This window comes from Zophobas morio, unplaced genomic scaffold (assembly GCF_036711695.1).
Source record: "Zophobas morio isolate AGI-343-1 ecotype UQ-CSIRO unplaced genomic scaffold, CSIRO_AGI_Zmor_V1 ptg000046l, whole genome shotgun sequence".
Classification (NCBI taxonomy): Eukaryota; Metazoa; Arthropoda; class Insecta; order Coleoptera; family Tenebrionidae; genus Zophobas; species Zophobas morio.
Window position 1 is genome coordinate 4,422,164 of NW_026972151.1, and position 14,046 is coordinate 4,436,209.

Here is a 14,046-nt window from a genome sequence, read left to right on the forward strand (position 1 = left end):
TCCCTAGACATTTTTACTAGTTCATTAGTTTGACAAACTATTTTAAGTCTAATAAAAAAAAAATGTCGAGGTTTATTTCGACAGAACTTCTCTCGCGCCTGAAGTATAAGTCCCATAAATTCCGCTTCCTTGAAAAATGATAAAATTATATTTTGCGATGTTTGTTTCTTGATAACCTCTATAAAGTAAAAACCAGCGGCATACATAACACAATCTCCAGATCATATGTGTCAACAAAGCCTCACGCGATGACAAAATTGTCTTTTTGTAATAATCAAATTAAAAACAAATAAATTTTATTTTTCTTTACATTTGGGCCAGAAGAATCCTTTTACCTTCGGGGTCTTGATCCTCTAGCCTCACAAACATCGCTATATATCCGTCTAAGGCCGGAAGCAACACAGCACATATTTACACAGATAACCAACCGGAAAAATGGCCTCTCAGCAACATGGGTAGTGCTTGAAGTGTTTATGTTTATATATTGGAAGAATGTCACTTAGATTAGATTTTAATTTGAATGAGTTTATCGTCTCAAAACAGAGGAATAAAATCATTAATAAGCCTCAACTGAACAAAATGTTCTGAATATTGTTATTATAATTCTTATAAAAGTAACTAACTTGTAAAATAGGTTATTCTGTAAATAAAAAAGTAAAAGAGGTAATAAAAATTTCGGTTACAAGCTCTTAAAAGACATTTAATAACAGTTTAATTTGAAGTAGCTAATGTCTAAATATTAACGTAGAATTAAGTCCGGACATTATTAGTGTGTTAAATTACACACCCATTAGGTATGTTTGTTGATATGGAAAGAAGTTTTTCTTCAAACAAAATGTTATTGACAGATAGAAGACAGAATTTTACATTGAAAAATTAGGAAAAACATTTGATTGTTGATTGGAACAGCAAAAAAAAATGTGTAGTGTATATATTTTTCTTGTTTTGTGTTTGTAGTTTATTGTTTTTGTGTGCATATTTGGCAAAAATTGTGAATATTTCCAAGAAACATTATGCATAATAGATGCGCATATTTTGACAAATATTTGTGTATATAAATCTGCCCTTTAGTCATCAGAATCTGACAACTGATTGTTAATCAGTAGTGCAACGTCCGGACTTCAGGAAGGGGTGGTTTTGTTTATTTATTTTGACATTTGACTGATATTTTTAGTGGAAAGTGAAACTGAAGTAAACTTGTCGACACGCTAGTACGAATTCAAATGAATAAACTAGGGTATTGGTATTACTAGTTTAAACAGGAAATAGAAGAGTCTCCGCTATGAATAATATCAATGACGGCACCTCTGATGGTGCGCTCATGTGGGTGATTTGGTAAAGGATTTTAGTGTATTGCTGGTTGCCTACATTTTTTATAATTGCATTAAAATAACTTACTCTTGTGCCAATCAAGTTACAGAGTCAACAAAAACAATCAACGGAGGTGAATGTGACATTATTTCTAGTGTCCTTTTATTTTTTTTATTCCTATTGAACTATTAATAATGTTAATGTGTGCAGTCTCTTGTTATTAAATTTTTAGCAAAAATGTGTGAAGAGGAGTTAAATGAAAGTTCCATAAACTATGAGGGCAAGGATTTTTTACGATTTTTTTAAATAGATACTGGCAATGTATTATCGAATGAGCTGCACAGATGCTGTTACCTACCAAATTTTTGCGAGACCCAGTTACCTGTCTTTAAACTGCCATCCCACGGAGAGTGGGGGCATAACACGTCGTACCGCTGCTGCTCTACAACACGGGTACGGGTAGTCTCGAAAAAAAGCGTAAAGTGTAGGTAATAAATATTGCTACCGCATTTTATCTGCTGATTGTTTTAATATTTTGATTGCAATTCTTCAGACAGGTACGATATTTAAGTTTCCTATAATACCTAGCAGTGTAATAAATTTATTTAGAGAATGGTGTTTCATTTGTTATAAGAAAGAGGCTTGTTGTAATTATAACTTTAATAACTAAACATGTGTAACATTCTACAAGTACCAAAATACACAGTACATTAATGTTGGTCATTGCCAACTTAACTTATTCTCACTAAATGGCAGGGATGCCAATAACACTTGTAACACCCCCCTCACTAAGTTTACAAAACTATTTTAAGGTTGAAGGAACACCGTACACTTCATAATCATTGTATTTGGATGGCATATTTCTATTTCTGTGAGGTCGACTTACAGGTTCCTTACCTGAACATACATTTACATCATTATTAATTTTTGTTGGGGATGACACAGTTTTAAAAGGGGTCGAATTATTCATACTAGGGGTACATGTCTCATTTTCAGAATCAGAAATTGGATCGACAACATTACCACGCGGAACAAACTCCTTTTTCGATTCACGAAGGTGACGTCTATTTCTCCTAAACACTTGACCTTGCTCAGTTTTTATAATATAAGACCGCGGTGTGTCGTACTTATCTTCTACTTTTCCCTTTTCCCAATTGTTATGATTCTTTACATACACATTTTGACCCGGTTCAAATGAAGACAATGTTTTTGCACTTCTATTATAGTACTTTTTTTGATTTATCTGACTAGATTTTAATTTATCATGTACATATTTCGGGTTTATATTTTCAGTATTTAATAATTTGTTATTGACAGGTAATTTTGATCTTAAACGTCTATTATTTAGTAACTGACTTGGTGAAAATCCTAAAGTTACAATTGGTGTTGTCCTATACTCTAACAATGCTAAGTCTATATCAGTATTTTTTCGAAACAAATTTTTTACTATTCCTACACCTTTCTCAGCTAGTCCGTTAGATTGCGGATAATTTGGGCTAGTAGTAATGACTTTAAAATTCCACTGATTCGCGAAATTTCTGAAATTAAAGCTGTTAAATGGCATATTATCTGCAATAAGGACTTCAGGAATACCTTGTCGTGAAAAAATTTCTTTAAAATGCTTGATTAACTCATGAGAATCTTTATATTTCAACTTTTTCAATTCAATCCATTTACTATATGAGTCAATCACAACAAGATACTCATTACCAGCATAATAAGCTATATCAGCTGAAATTCGAAACCATGGTCGCGTTGGACATTCATACGACCTAAGAGGTTCCTTTTGCGGATTTCTATTAAACTTCTCACACATTTCACAGCCTGATATATATTCATATATGTCTTTACACATGCCTAACCAATACAATACTTCTCTAGCTCTAGCTTTGGTTTTTTCTATACCTAGATGGGTTTCGTGTAAAATTTTTAACATATAACTTTGTAACGATTGAGGAACTACAATTCGTTCATTAAAATATATAATACCATTATTAACTGTAATGTCATGTTTAATTTTCCAAAAATGTTTAACTACCTTTGAATATTGTTTAACATTATTAGGCCAACCATGTTCATAAAAATGTAAAATTTGTTTTAGATCTTGATCATTTTTTGTTTCTTCTTTAATTTGGTTCTGCTTTTCATCTGAAATTACAATTTCCTTTTGTAGTGTGTGAACTGTAAAATCTACACTATCAGGTTCTATCTCATTTAAAAACGATCTGGATAAATAATCTGCAACAAACATTTGTGAACCCTGCAAATATTCAACAGTTATTTCGTATTTGAGCAATTGTAATCGCATGCGTTGTAGCCTAGCAGAAATTTGATTTATTCCTTTTTTGAAAATTGACTCTAATGGTTTGTGATCAGAATTAACAATAACATGTCTACCATAGGTATAATAATGAAATTTTTTACAAGCAAATTCAATAGCATACATTTCCTTTTCAATTTGTGCCCAATTTTGTTTGTTAGAACTTAAAGCTGCAGATGCAAATGCTATGGGCTGATTATTGGACAATAAAACTGCACCTACTCCATCTTTTGAGGCATCAGTTTGTATTTTTAGTTGTTGATTACTAGTAAATATACCTAATGTTGGTGGTTTGGCTATAATAGCTTTTAGTTTATTGAAACTTTCTGTGTGAATTTTATCCCATTGAAATGGTGTATTTTCTTTAGTTAATTCACGCAATGGAGCTGAAATTTGGGACATATTCGGTATGAATTTACTTAGATACTTAAGCATACCAAGAAATTTTAACAAATGTTTTTTGTCTTTAGGAATTTGAAGCTCAGTAATTGCTTTAGTGAATTTTGAATCCATTGCTACACTATTTTTACTAATAATGTGACCACAATAACGAATAGTTTTTACTTTAAATTGAACTTTGGTTGAATTTAATTTAACATTGTTTTGAGCTGCTCTATTTAAAAACAATTGCAAATTACGATCATGCGCTCTTTCATCTTCACCTGAGATTATAATGTCATCAAAGTACACGTGTACTCCTGGGATATCTCCAAACATTTCTTCATTTTTCTTTTGGAATACCTCTGGACTGGATTTTAGACCAAATGGAAGACGATTGAATTTATATCGACCAAAAGGTGTATTGAACGTACATAACTCGGAGCTTTCTTCATCCAAAACAATTTGCCAAAACCCTTGACACATGTCGAAGACGGAAAAATATTCTTTGTTGCTTAGTTGTGCAATGATGGTTTCCGGTGTTTGAATTTGATATATTTCCCTCTGAATTGCAGTGTTCAGATCTTTTGGATCAAGGCACAGGCGTAGTTCACCATTTGGTTTCTCGATGATTACCAAATTATTCACCCATTTCGTTGGTTTGCTGACTTTGCTGACGATTCCTTCTTTGCTGAATTTTTCCAAAGTTGTTTTCAATCTTTTATGTAGACTTAAAGGGACCAGTCTTGGTGGATTAATTACTGGCTTGACTTCTGAGCTTACAGTGATGTGATGTGTTCCTGGAATTTTTCCAATGCCATTGAAGATTGATTTGTATTTTTCAGTAACCATTTCCATTGTTAACTCGTGAATGTACTTCTGTGGCTCATTTACTTTGGTTGATCTGGAAATTAATTGCAATTTTAGACAATCTTGTAACCCAAGAATAGCACCAGAACTAGGGTTAACGACGACGAAATTAACTTCTGCTATTTGATTTCCAACTTTCAGTTTCAGTGTCACTTGTCCAACTGGAGTAATTTTGAAGTTTTTATTTCCATACGCTACTAGTGTGACATTTGTAGGCTGCAATTTCTTCTTCGTGTTCAGTGATTTGAAGTCATTATACGGAAGTACTGATACTTGAGCACCAGTATCAATTTTGCAATTTAATTTTTGACCTTGAATTTCTACTTCTTCGTACCAAGTGTTTTCTTCCGCAGTGATACCCTCGATCTTTAGATTTAGAACTTGCAGACTGCTCATATTAACCTCTTCATCTTCTATTTCGTGGACGCTATGATTGCTGTTGGTTTTGCTTCTGCATACTTTTGCGAAGTGGTTTGGTTTCTTACATTTCCTACATTTTTGATTGAACGCTGGACATTTGTTTACTGGGTGACTTACTTGTCCACAATTTCTACAATTATTTATTATTTTCGTAGTTGGTTTCCCAGTTTTCATCTGCTTCATTGGTTGTTTTTTCTTGTTGATCGCTGACACATTTACCATTGGATGCTGATTTCCCTTGGAAAACTCGTTGATTTGGAATTTACTTATTTCGGCACTTCTGCACTTTTCTAGTGTTTTCTCTAACGTAATATCTTTTTCGTTAATTAGTTGTTCCTGTAGCCGTGTTTCTCTTACGTTAAATATAATTTGATCTCTAATTATTGAGTCTTGTTGGTCGCCATACTCACATTTCATCGCTGCATTTTTTAATTCACTTACGTAGGCATCAAAGCTCTGTCCTTCCTTTTGTCTTATTTTCAGGAAACAGTACCTCTCGTAGATCACATTTCTTCTCAGTTTGCAATGGTCTCCGAACTTATTTAAAACAATTGCGAGAGTTAAGTCTGCTTGCTCACCTAATTTATAGGAATTGTAAATTTTTACTCCTTCTTCCCCTACTACGTTGAGAAAGATCGCTATTTTCCTTTTTTCTGTCTCGTCCTCTTTCGAAATTGCCATTAGAAAAAGTTCAAATTGTTGTTTCCATAAATCCCATTTGAACGATACGTTTGTTGAAAAATCCAACTCTGGGGGCCTTCGAAACATTCCCATTTCTTGTGCCATGTTAGTATTTATTGTTACTTTCTTCAGATGACTTGGATTTTTGTGAATTTGCAGTATTTGAATTTGCACGTGGTTATCCTAACCTCAATTCGGGAACTTGCACTTACGATACATCCATCTGTTGTATTTGTTTAGGTGGCTGATCGTTTTCCTAATAATCCATTATTATTAATCCCACACTGACACCATGTTTCATTTGTTATAAGAAAGAGGCTTGTTGTAATTATAACTTTAATAACTAAACATGTGTAACATTCTACAAGTACCAAAATACACAGTACATTAATGTTGGTCATTGCCAACTTAACTTATTCTCACTAAATGGCAGGGATGCCAATAACACTTGTAACAAATGGTACCCATTTAAGGTTAAATGTTGGCAAATCTATTTATTTAGATACGGACTTTATCTCCTAAATCTCCTCCTTTTATTTGGTTCTGATGAATCGCCTTTTGTTCACAGAGTTTTATTCCTTGTTTGAACAATTCCTAACATCTCTGACCTTTATTATTGCTGTGTTGAATTGTTTCATGGTGACCATTGTATCCTAAATGCACAGTTACTTCTTGCACCAATTGTGTAACAGTTGCTGTATTTTCGCTCTCAAGCTTGGTAGAGTCATCTTTTTGCTTGACACTACTAAATGTATATGTTTACACATGTGACTTTTTATCGCAGAACATGATCAACGAAATTAAATTTGCTAACACACGCCTGCAGTTTACACACTTCAAGGGACAATCGCATTTATTCTTCTGTAATGTTATTTGATAAAAGTCAAGCCTGTTGGCAGAATGGGCAAGTTAATTAATAGAATCTCTTTTTGCGACCATACTAATTGACTAATTGCACCTGTATGTGTCATATTAATTGTTAGATCACGGTGAGTCGCATGGACTTTAGAATGAGAATAATTATCTGGCATGATTTGTGAATTATTAATTTGTCAAGGCCGTCTAAGCAGGTTTCGAGACACCGAATGGATATTCCATAAAGTAATTACCTTAATTAAAGTAATACCTCCACGAATTCTATGACAATGAACTCAAGATTTGATTCTCTACTCTAGAAATGTCTTCTCCATTTTCATATGGTTATTTTTTTTGCTCGTACCTTGTAAGAACCAATTCTTTTCAACATGCCATGTAATCTATTTCCTGCTGCTGCTATTACAGAATTTCAGCTGTTCCAATAAATCGTGGTATGATTTGTCATAATATAATTCGGTATAATTAGTCCAGTAATTTGTTTAGTTCCATTCAAAAATACCTCCTGAATTAATGTTTTCGGTTACTTATTAAAATAGCAGCAGAGGATCCCATGTTCTTATCATCTAGCACTAGAATGGTTGTTAATTCAATACAATAAGGGTTGGTTTAATGTGTGCCATCCAGACATATTATATGAGTTCCATAAGTTTGTAGCATACATTTTATTTCTTTAGTTCTTTGGCCTTTTATTAACCAAATTTATTTTTTGCAACCAGATAATAAATATCTTTCATATCCGTCATCATCGTGATTGTAAACAGCACAATCATCATTTTCTATAACGTTGTCCCTACTATTATTTTTAACATTTTTGGGATGGCAATAACCAAATACGAGCAAAATAAACTGAAGAATGAATGATGTAATTTTACTGAAAATTTGGGTATACAGTATCGTCATATTTAGTATTACACTGCAACTATTCAAATTGACGGCGTGCCCTTGCAAAAATGCTGATAATGTCATCCCAAATTTTGCAATGGAAACACGCATCGCATATTTTTTTTACTTTCGAAAATCCACACATCTTTATTTTAACATACAGCGGTTATCGTAAAAAATAAAATTTGCAAAATTGAATTTTATAAGTTTACACCATTTTTTGTATTCTTGGTAGATTAGTAAGACAACTATGATGCAATACGTGGGAAAAAGACACTGTAGGCGTATTTAAAATTAAAAGAATGAATGCTAGTTCAAAATATTTTACAAGTCAAATTGTTAAGCAACGCTGAGCGCAGCTAACGAGGTAAAATTTGGCATAATCCAAAAGGACATTTGTTTACATTACTTCCATGCAGTTCTCAGTAGAAACTAGTTCCAAGTTAAATCTGTCTTTGATATTTTTAAAAGTTTTCAAAGAGTACAAAAAGGAATAGAGATCACTGTGGGCACTAGTCGGGCCTCTTGGCACATATACTTTAATTTCTCTTCAAAAAGTTTCAAGATGATGTTGACTCCATGTTCATGTTGGAGAAACACATAATTTTGCAGTGCGTCATGATAAACAATTTTTTATCGGGATTAACCGACAATATATAAACGGTGAAATAGATTACAGATACACAGTTGTAGTAAATACCTTGAACAAATTTTACAACGTTTAAGCTAAACATTAAGTAGGTGCATATAATTTATTTGATAGTTTTTGTAATAATTTTTTTTTGTTATATAGAAATGGCGTATGCTTCTTTCATCGGAGTTTTCATTGGCTGTGCAATTGGAGCCATTACTCTTGTCATTGCGTACTTCAAATGGACCTACCAGTACTGGTCACGCAAAAATATACCACAACTTCCACCAGAGATACCCTTTGGTAACATGCCCAACCCGTTTAACAACAAACAGCACATCTGCTTAAATTCGAAACGTTGTTACGATGAAATGAAAGCCAAGGGATGGAAGCATGGAGGAATCTATACAGTATTAACGCCTATTTATTTTGTCATTGATTTGGACTACATCAAAAATATAATGGTAAAAGATTTTCACCACTTCGTAGATCGTGGAGCGTACTGTAACGAGGAAGCAGATCCTTTGAGTGCACATTTGTTTTCCTTAGCTGGACAAAGGTGGAAAAATTTAAGAGCCAAACTGACCCCAACGTTCACTTCCGGTAAGATGAAAATGATGTTTCAAACGCTAGTGGACTGTGTGCCCAATTTATTGACAAAACTCGAATCTGATCGTGTGAAAAAAGTACCAATTGACATCAAAGAGATACTGGCATGTTTCACCACCGATATCATTGGATCGTGTGCGTTCGGTTTGGAATTTAACAGCTTTAAGGAAGAGGATTCGACTTTTAGGTACTACGGGCGTAAACTTTTCCAAGGTTCTAAGTTAAGAATGCTTCGCCTATTCCTCATTACTAGTTTCCCTAATTTAGCTAAGAAGTTAGGAGTGGTTGTGTTTCCTCCAGACATTTCTAATTTCTTCATGAAAGTTGTTAAAGAAACTGTTGACTATAGAGAGAAAAATAATCAGACACGCAAAGATTTCATGCAGCTATTAATAGATCTCAAGAATAATAAACTTTCAAGTGAAAGCGGTTACAAACATGATGGCAACAGTTTAACAGTAGAGGAAATCGCCGCTCAGAGCTTCGTTTTCTTCATTGCTGGGTTTGAAACGTCTTCCACCACCATGAATTTTGCTCTCTATGAACTCGCACGACATCAAGATATCCAAGATAAACTAAGAGATGAGATAAATGCAGTGCTTGCTAAGAATAATGGCGAGATTACCTACGGGGCAATCCAAGAAATGAAGTACATGGATCAAGTGATTGACGAAACCTTGAGGAAATATCCACCGGTGTCCCGTCTTGCAAGAATATGTGTTAAAGACTACAAAATTCCAGACCAAAATGTGGTAATAGAGAAAGGAACAGCAGTTGAAATACCAGTTTATGCTATTCATTACGATAAAGAGTACTATCCAGACCCTGAAAAGTTTGACCCAGAACGATTTAACGAAGAAAATAAGAGTAAGAGACACCACTTCACGCATCTTCCGTTTGGAGAAGGTCCTAGGATATGTATAGGTAAAAAATAAAATAAGGTTTGTATTAAAATAATGATTGTTGATTTTTTGTAGGTATGCGCTTTGGTCTCATGCAATCAAAAGTTGGTTTAACGGCTTTGCTGAAAAATTATAAATTTACGGTTAACAAGAAGACCATGGAACCTCTGAAGATAAATCCAACTGGCGGTATTTTATCGGCAGAAGGTGACGTGTGGCTGAGTGCAGAAAAAATTTAGATTTTCAAAAATATTTTGTCAGTATTAAAAAATGTAATCATAATATACGTAGGTAAATGGTTACAGTAGATGTAAAATGACAATTACGGAAATAATCCTCTCGATTTAAGTCTTAGTGTTTGTAAAATTTTGTACTTGTTTTTACATTTATAAAATTGTATTATCATAAAATTAAAGGATAAAAATATGCAGACAATGCCTTTTATTAAATTCTACGTGGTTCTTTTCTGAAGAAAGTTGAGATGTGTAGAAAAATTCTGTAAGAAATCTAATTTCAAATCAATATTTTAAACTAAATAAACGATTACGGTTATGAACGAAATGACAAGAAACGAAAATGAAGTGGAAATGTGTTTTTTGGCCTCCAGTTCATTTGGCGACTTGCTAATTTTTTGTTTTCTCGACGTTTAATGACCTCTAGGGACCGAAAAAATTGGTCACACGATTCCGTGACTCTGGCGTCTGACGTCTGTCTGTCTGTGTCGATTTGTGTTAGGCAGATAATCTCCAAAACTACTAAAATAATTGTTGTCAAATATGAGGAACTTAATAGTCAGACGGACTGTAATGCAGGGTTAATTTTAAAGGATTTCGTGCAATTTTGTGGACGTTAGCTGCAAGGGCAAAACCATCTACTTCAGGAAGGTCGATCAGCGGCAAATTTTAAATTATCAAGTTAAATTACCGTCGTACTAATTTTTATATTATTTGGACAACTCTTGTGTTAACAAGACAGATTAGGTAATTTGGTATTATTTAAATTTTTTGTGCTAAGACTGAAGATGTGTATCAATTGGGAAATACACGAAACCGGTCCCTAAACTTATTAATGGTTATTTTGAATTTTTAGATCCTTCATCCTTATCTGGCGCTTCACATTTAATTAGCGTCAAACTACTAGGAATACCTATTGATAGACTTCAATAGTCTACCTGATTAGACAAATTAAGCAATTCTTAAATTATGCCACTATATATTTTTACTTTAGGAAAATTCAACCCAAGCTATAAACATTTTCCGACTCCAAAAGAAAGTTGTTCGATTTATCGAAGGACTTCGACCGAGGGAACAATGCCGTATATTTTTCGCTGGCTTTCCTGATCACAAATATTAATAAGTCTTGTGTGCTTCTTCCTCTTCTATGTCCACATATTCGTTTCAATCTTTTGTTTTATTCTTCTTTCCATTATTCTTGCCGGATTTTTTTCGGGGATACTTGACAATATAATACCCCTATGATTATCTATCTTGTTCTCTTTTGTCCCTATTTTATATATTAGTAATATGATGAATACTTACATTATTTTGGTATCTTTATTTCCCGTATTATCTCATTCATTAGTTTGTGTTGTCCTTGACATTTCATGACCCCTATAGTACGAAAAAAGTAGTCTCCCGTTTCCGTCGGTCTGTCTGTCTGGTGTCTGTATCCATTTTTACTCTCGAAGTCTACGAAATTGCTGGACCGATTGTTGTAAAATTTTGCTAATCATCCCCACCAAAAAATTGATGACGTCATTTAATTGAAACATATTTTAAAATGATATGAATGTTATACTTGGAGTGCACGAATCCGCTTTCAGTTTTTGCGCTAAACGTTCAAATTTTCGCAAAAACACCTGCAAGTTATAATAACGTTACATTACCAACACGGGATATGAGTCTTCGTGGCGCAGTGGCTATATCGGGTAGAAGGCAACCTGTACGACCTTCCGATATGGGTTCGATGTCGAACTTGGCCCTTTTTTTTTTTTTCTTGCATTGGTTATACGCTATGACTATTTTTTTGTGCTGTGACTAGTATTATCCATGTTGATGACGGCATCACAAACCTTTTATTGGTCACCTAGTTTTCTCGAACATGTGAAGAATACGCACCTTTTTTTATAATAATGATAAAATATGAATTACAATATTGATGACACTTTGTTCGATTGTGGTTTAATTAATAATTTTAGTTGTCTGTTTTGAGAAGACAAACTCATTCGAATTAAACTAATTTCTACGTGACATTCTTTCAATGTATAGACATAAATAACTACTTGACTTTCAGATTGCTTTTACCTAGTGCTGAAGGACATTTATCCCGTTAGTTATGTGTTTTAAATATATTTTAGATTGTCCCTCCGGCACAAGGGTTGCGGGGGTGTTATTTATACCGCTGATTTTTACTTTACAGCGGTTATCACAAAGCGATAAAATTAAATTTTATCATTTTTTTAAAGAGCTGATTTTGTCGGATTATACTTACAGCCTTCGACCAATTTTTTTTTAATCAAATTAAGAACCTCTTTTTCTAGAAAATTTTAATATACCCACGTCTTTATTTAATTATGATCAAATAAGAATAATAGTAATCATATCCAAAACAATTTATTCCATTTTGGTTTAATTAATAATTTTAGTCCTCTGTTTTGAGGAGACAACTCATTCAAATTAACAAATTTCTACGTGACATTCTTTCGATGTATAAACGTAAACAATCGAAGTTAAGCATGTACACTGATAAGTGATAATAATACACTCTTTTCCGTTGGTTACTTCTCTGAATATATTTCATATTGTCCGTATGTCCGCGGACGGCACCTCCTTGGAATATGTCATTTTAGACCACTGGTTTTTACTATACAATGGTTATCAGAAAGCATTTTTTTACAATTTTTCGAAGTAGCGAAATTCGTTGGACTGTATTTCAAGGACGAGGGAAGTTCTGTCAAAGTAACTTTGGACCAATTTTTTCTCCCATATATTTTATCATTTTGTCTTTCGTATGGTTTCTGATAATAAATTGTTCTTGCTGTATTGTTTCTATTTCTTCTGATTGATTCATAGCGCTCCCCATGTTCTTCCTCTTCACCTCCACCATCCTCCGTCAATTTTTAGAAATGTTGTTGTCATCTGTACATTGTTTTCTCTTCATGTGTGATTATGTATCCATCCTTGTTTTTTTTGTAGTTTTGGGTCGTCTTCTCTTCGAATTTTAATCATAATTTTTGTTTTCCTTTCTTTTTCGTCCTCTTTATTTTTTTGTTTTGTTCTTTGTGTGTTTCACATCTTCTGCCTCTTTGTATTTATATGTCTTTTTCAACTATCTTCTTTCTTTTTGATTATTTGATTTATTTCTGAGGTTGGCCATTTTGTTGTTTTTATGGTCTATCTTTGTAGTTCCACAGTTCTTCCTGCATCCTGTAAGTTGTTTTTGAATTGATATTTTTCTTGATATTTTGTTTTTTTAAGTTTATAGCTCTTTGTCCTTTGTTTTATTCGTTTTTTTTGTATTTTTTTCTTTTTTATTCTGCATCATGTCCATTTTTACCAAATAGTAGTTACTTCCTTTATTTGCTTGTCTTTAGAGTTTCACATTTTTTACCATTTTCCATTTTCTTTTTCTGATTTTAAACTAATCTATTACTTGTTTTTGTGTTTGAATGTAATGTTGATTATTATTAAATTATTTTATGTGCAAGTTTCAATAATTCTTTCTCAGTTGTTTTCTTCGCTTCTCCTTTTCTTTCAAAGAATCTTCTATGCCTGTATTATGATTTCCTATTCTGCTATTTAAGTCTTCCATTATTATCATAGTTTCTTTTGTTGCATCTTCGCTTTTTCTACAAGCCATTATCATTGTTTACAGTTCTTCATCAAATATCTTCGTTTCTATCTTTAATATTGTTTCATTCTTTAATTATGTTCTGGAACTTATCTGAGGTTACTATTAATCCTAGTACTTGTTTGGCACCTTCCCTTTGATCTAGACCCAACCAAAATGTCCTTTATGTATTCTTGTAATGCGTCTACCTTTTGTTTTGTTTCCTTAATTCCTAGTATTTTCACTTTATGCAAGATAATTTCCTTCACCAATTCTTTTTCTTTTCTTTTTCTTGCTACATACTTTGTTCGCTAGTAGGTATTAGAAATTCACCAAAA

The 14,046-nt window shown here is 33.2% G+C and overlaps 2 protein-coding genes across 3 annotated transcripts; one reads left to right on the forward strand and one right to left on the reverse strand.

Annotated features, from left to right (window-relative positions):
• The first annotated feature begins 1,767 nt into the window (after positions 1-1,767).
• Positions 1,768-10,315, forward strand: LOC135142092 (probable cytochrome P450 6a23). 2 transcript variants are annotated; one of them, XM_064073754.1, is made up of 3 exons: positions 1,768-1,868; positions 8,532-9,902; positions 9,956-10,315. In XM_064073754.1, exons 2-3 carry the CDS (start codon positions 8,534-8,536, stop codon positions 10,117-10,119), a joined length of 1,533 nt encoding a protein of 510 aa, XP_063929824.1. In that variant the 5' UTR covers positions 1,768-1,868; positions 8,532-8,533; the 3' UTR covers positions 10,120-10,315. The 2 variants fall into 2 exon arrangements, with proteins under 2 accessions (XP_063929824.1, XP_063929823.1); XM_064073753.1 differs by lacking the exon at positions 1,768-1,868 and adding an exon at positions 8,407-8,475.
• LOC135142044 (uncharacterized protein K02A2.6-like) lies at positions 2,677-6,438 on the reverse strand. Its single transcript, XM_064073691.1, has 2 exons — positions 2,905-6,438; positions 2,677-2,849 (listed from the first exon to the last, which is right to left on the reverse strand). Exons 1-2 carry the CDS (start codon positions 6,083-6,085, stop codon positions 2,779-2,781), a joined length of 3,252 nt encoding a protein of 1,083 aa, XP_063929761.1. The 5' UTR covers positions 6,086-6,438; the 3' UTR covers positions 2,677-2,778.
• Positions 10,316-14,046: the final 3,731 nt, after the last annotated feature.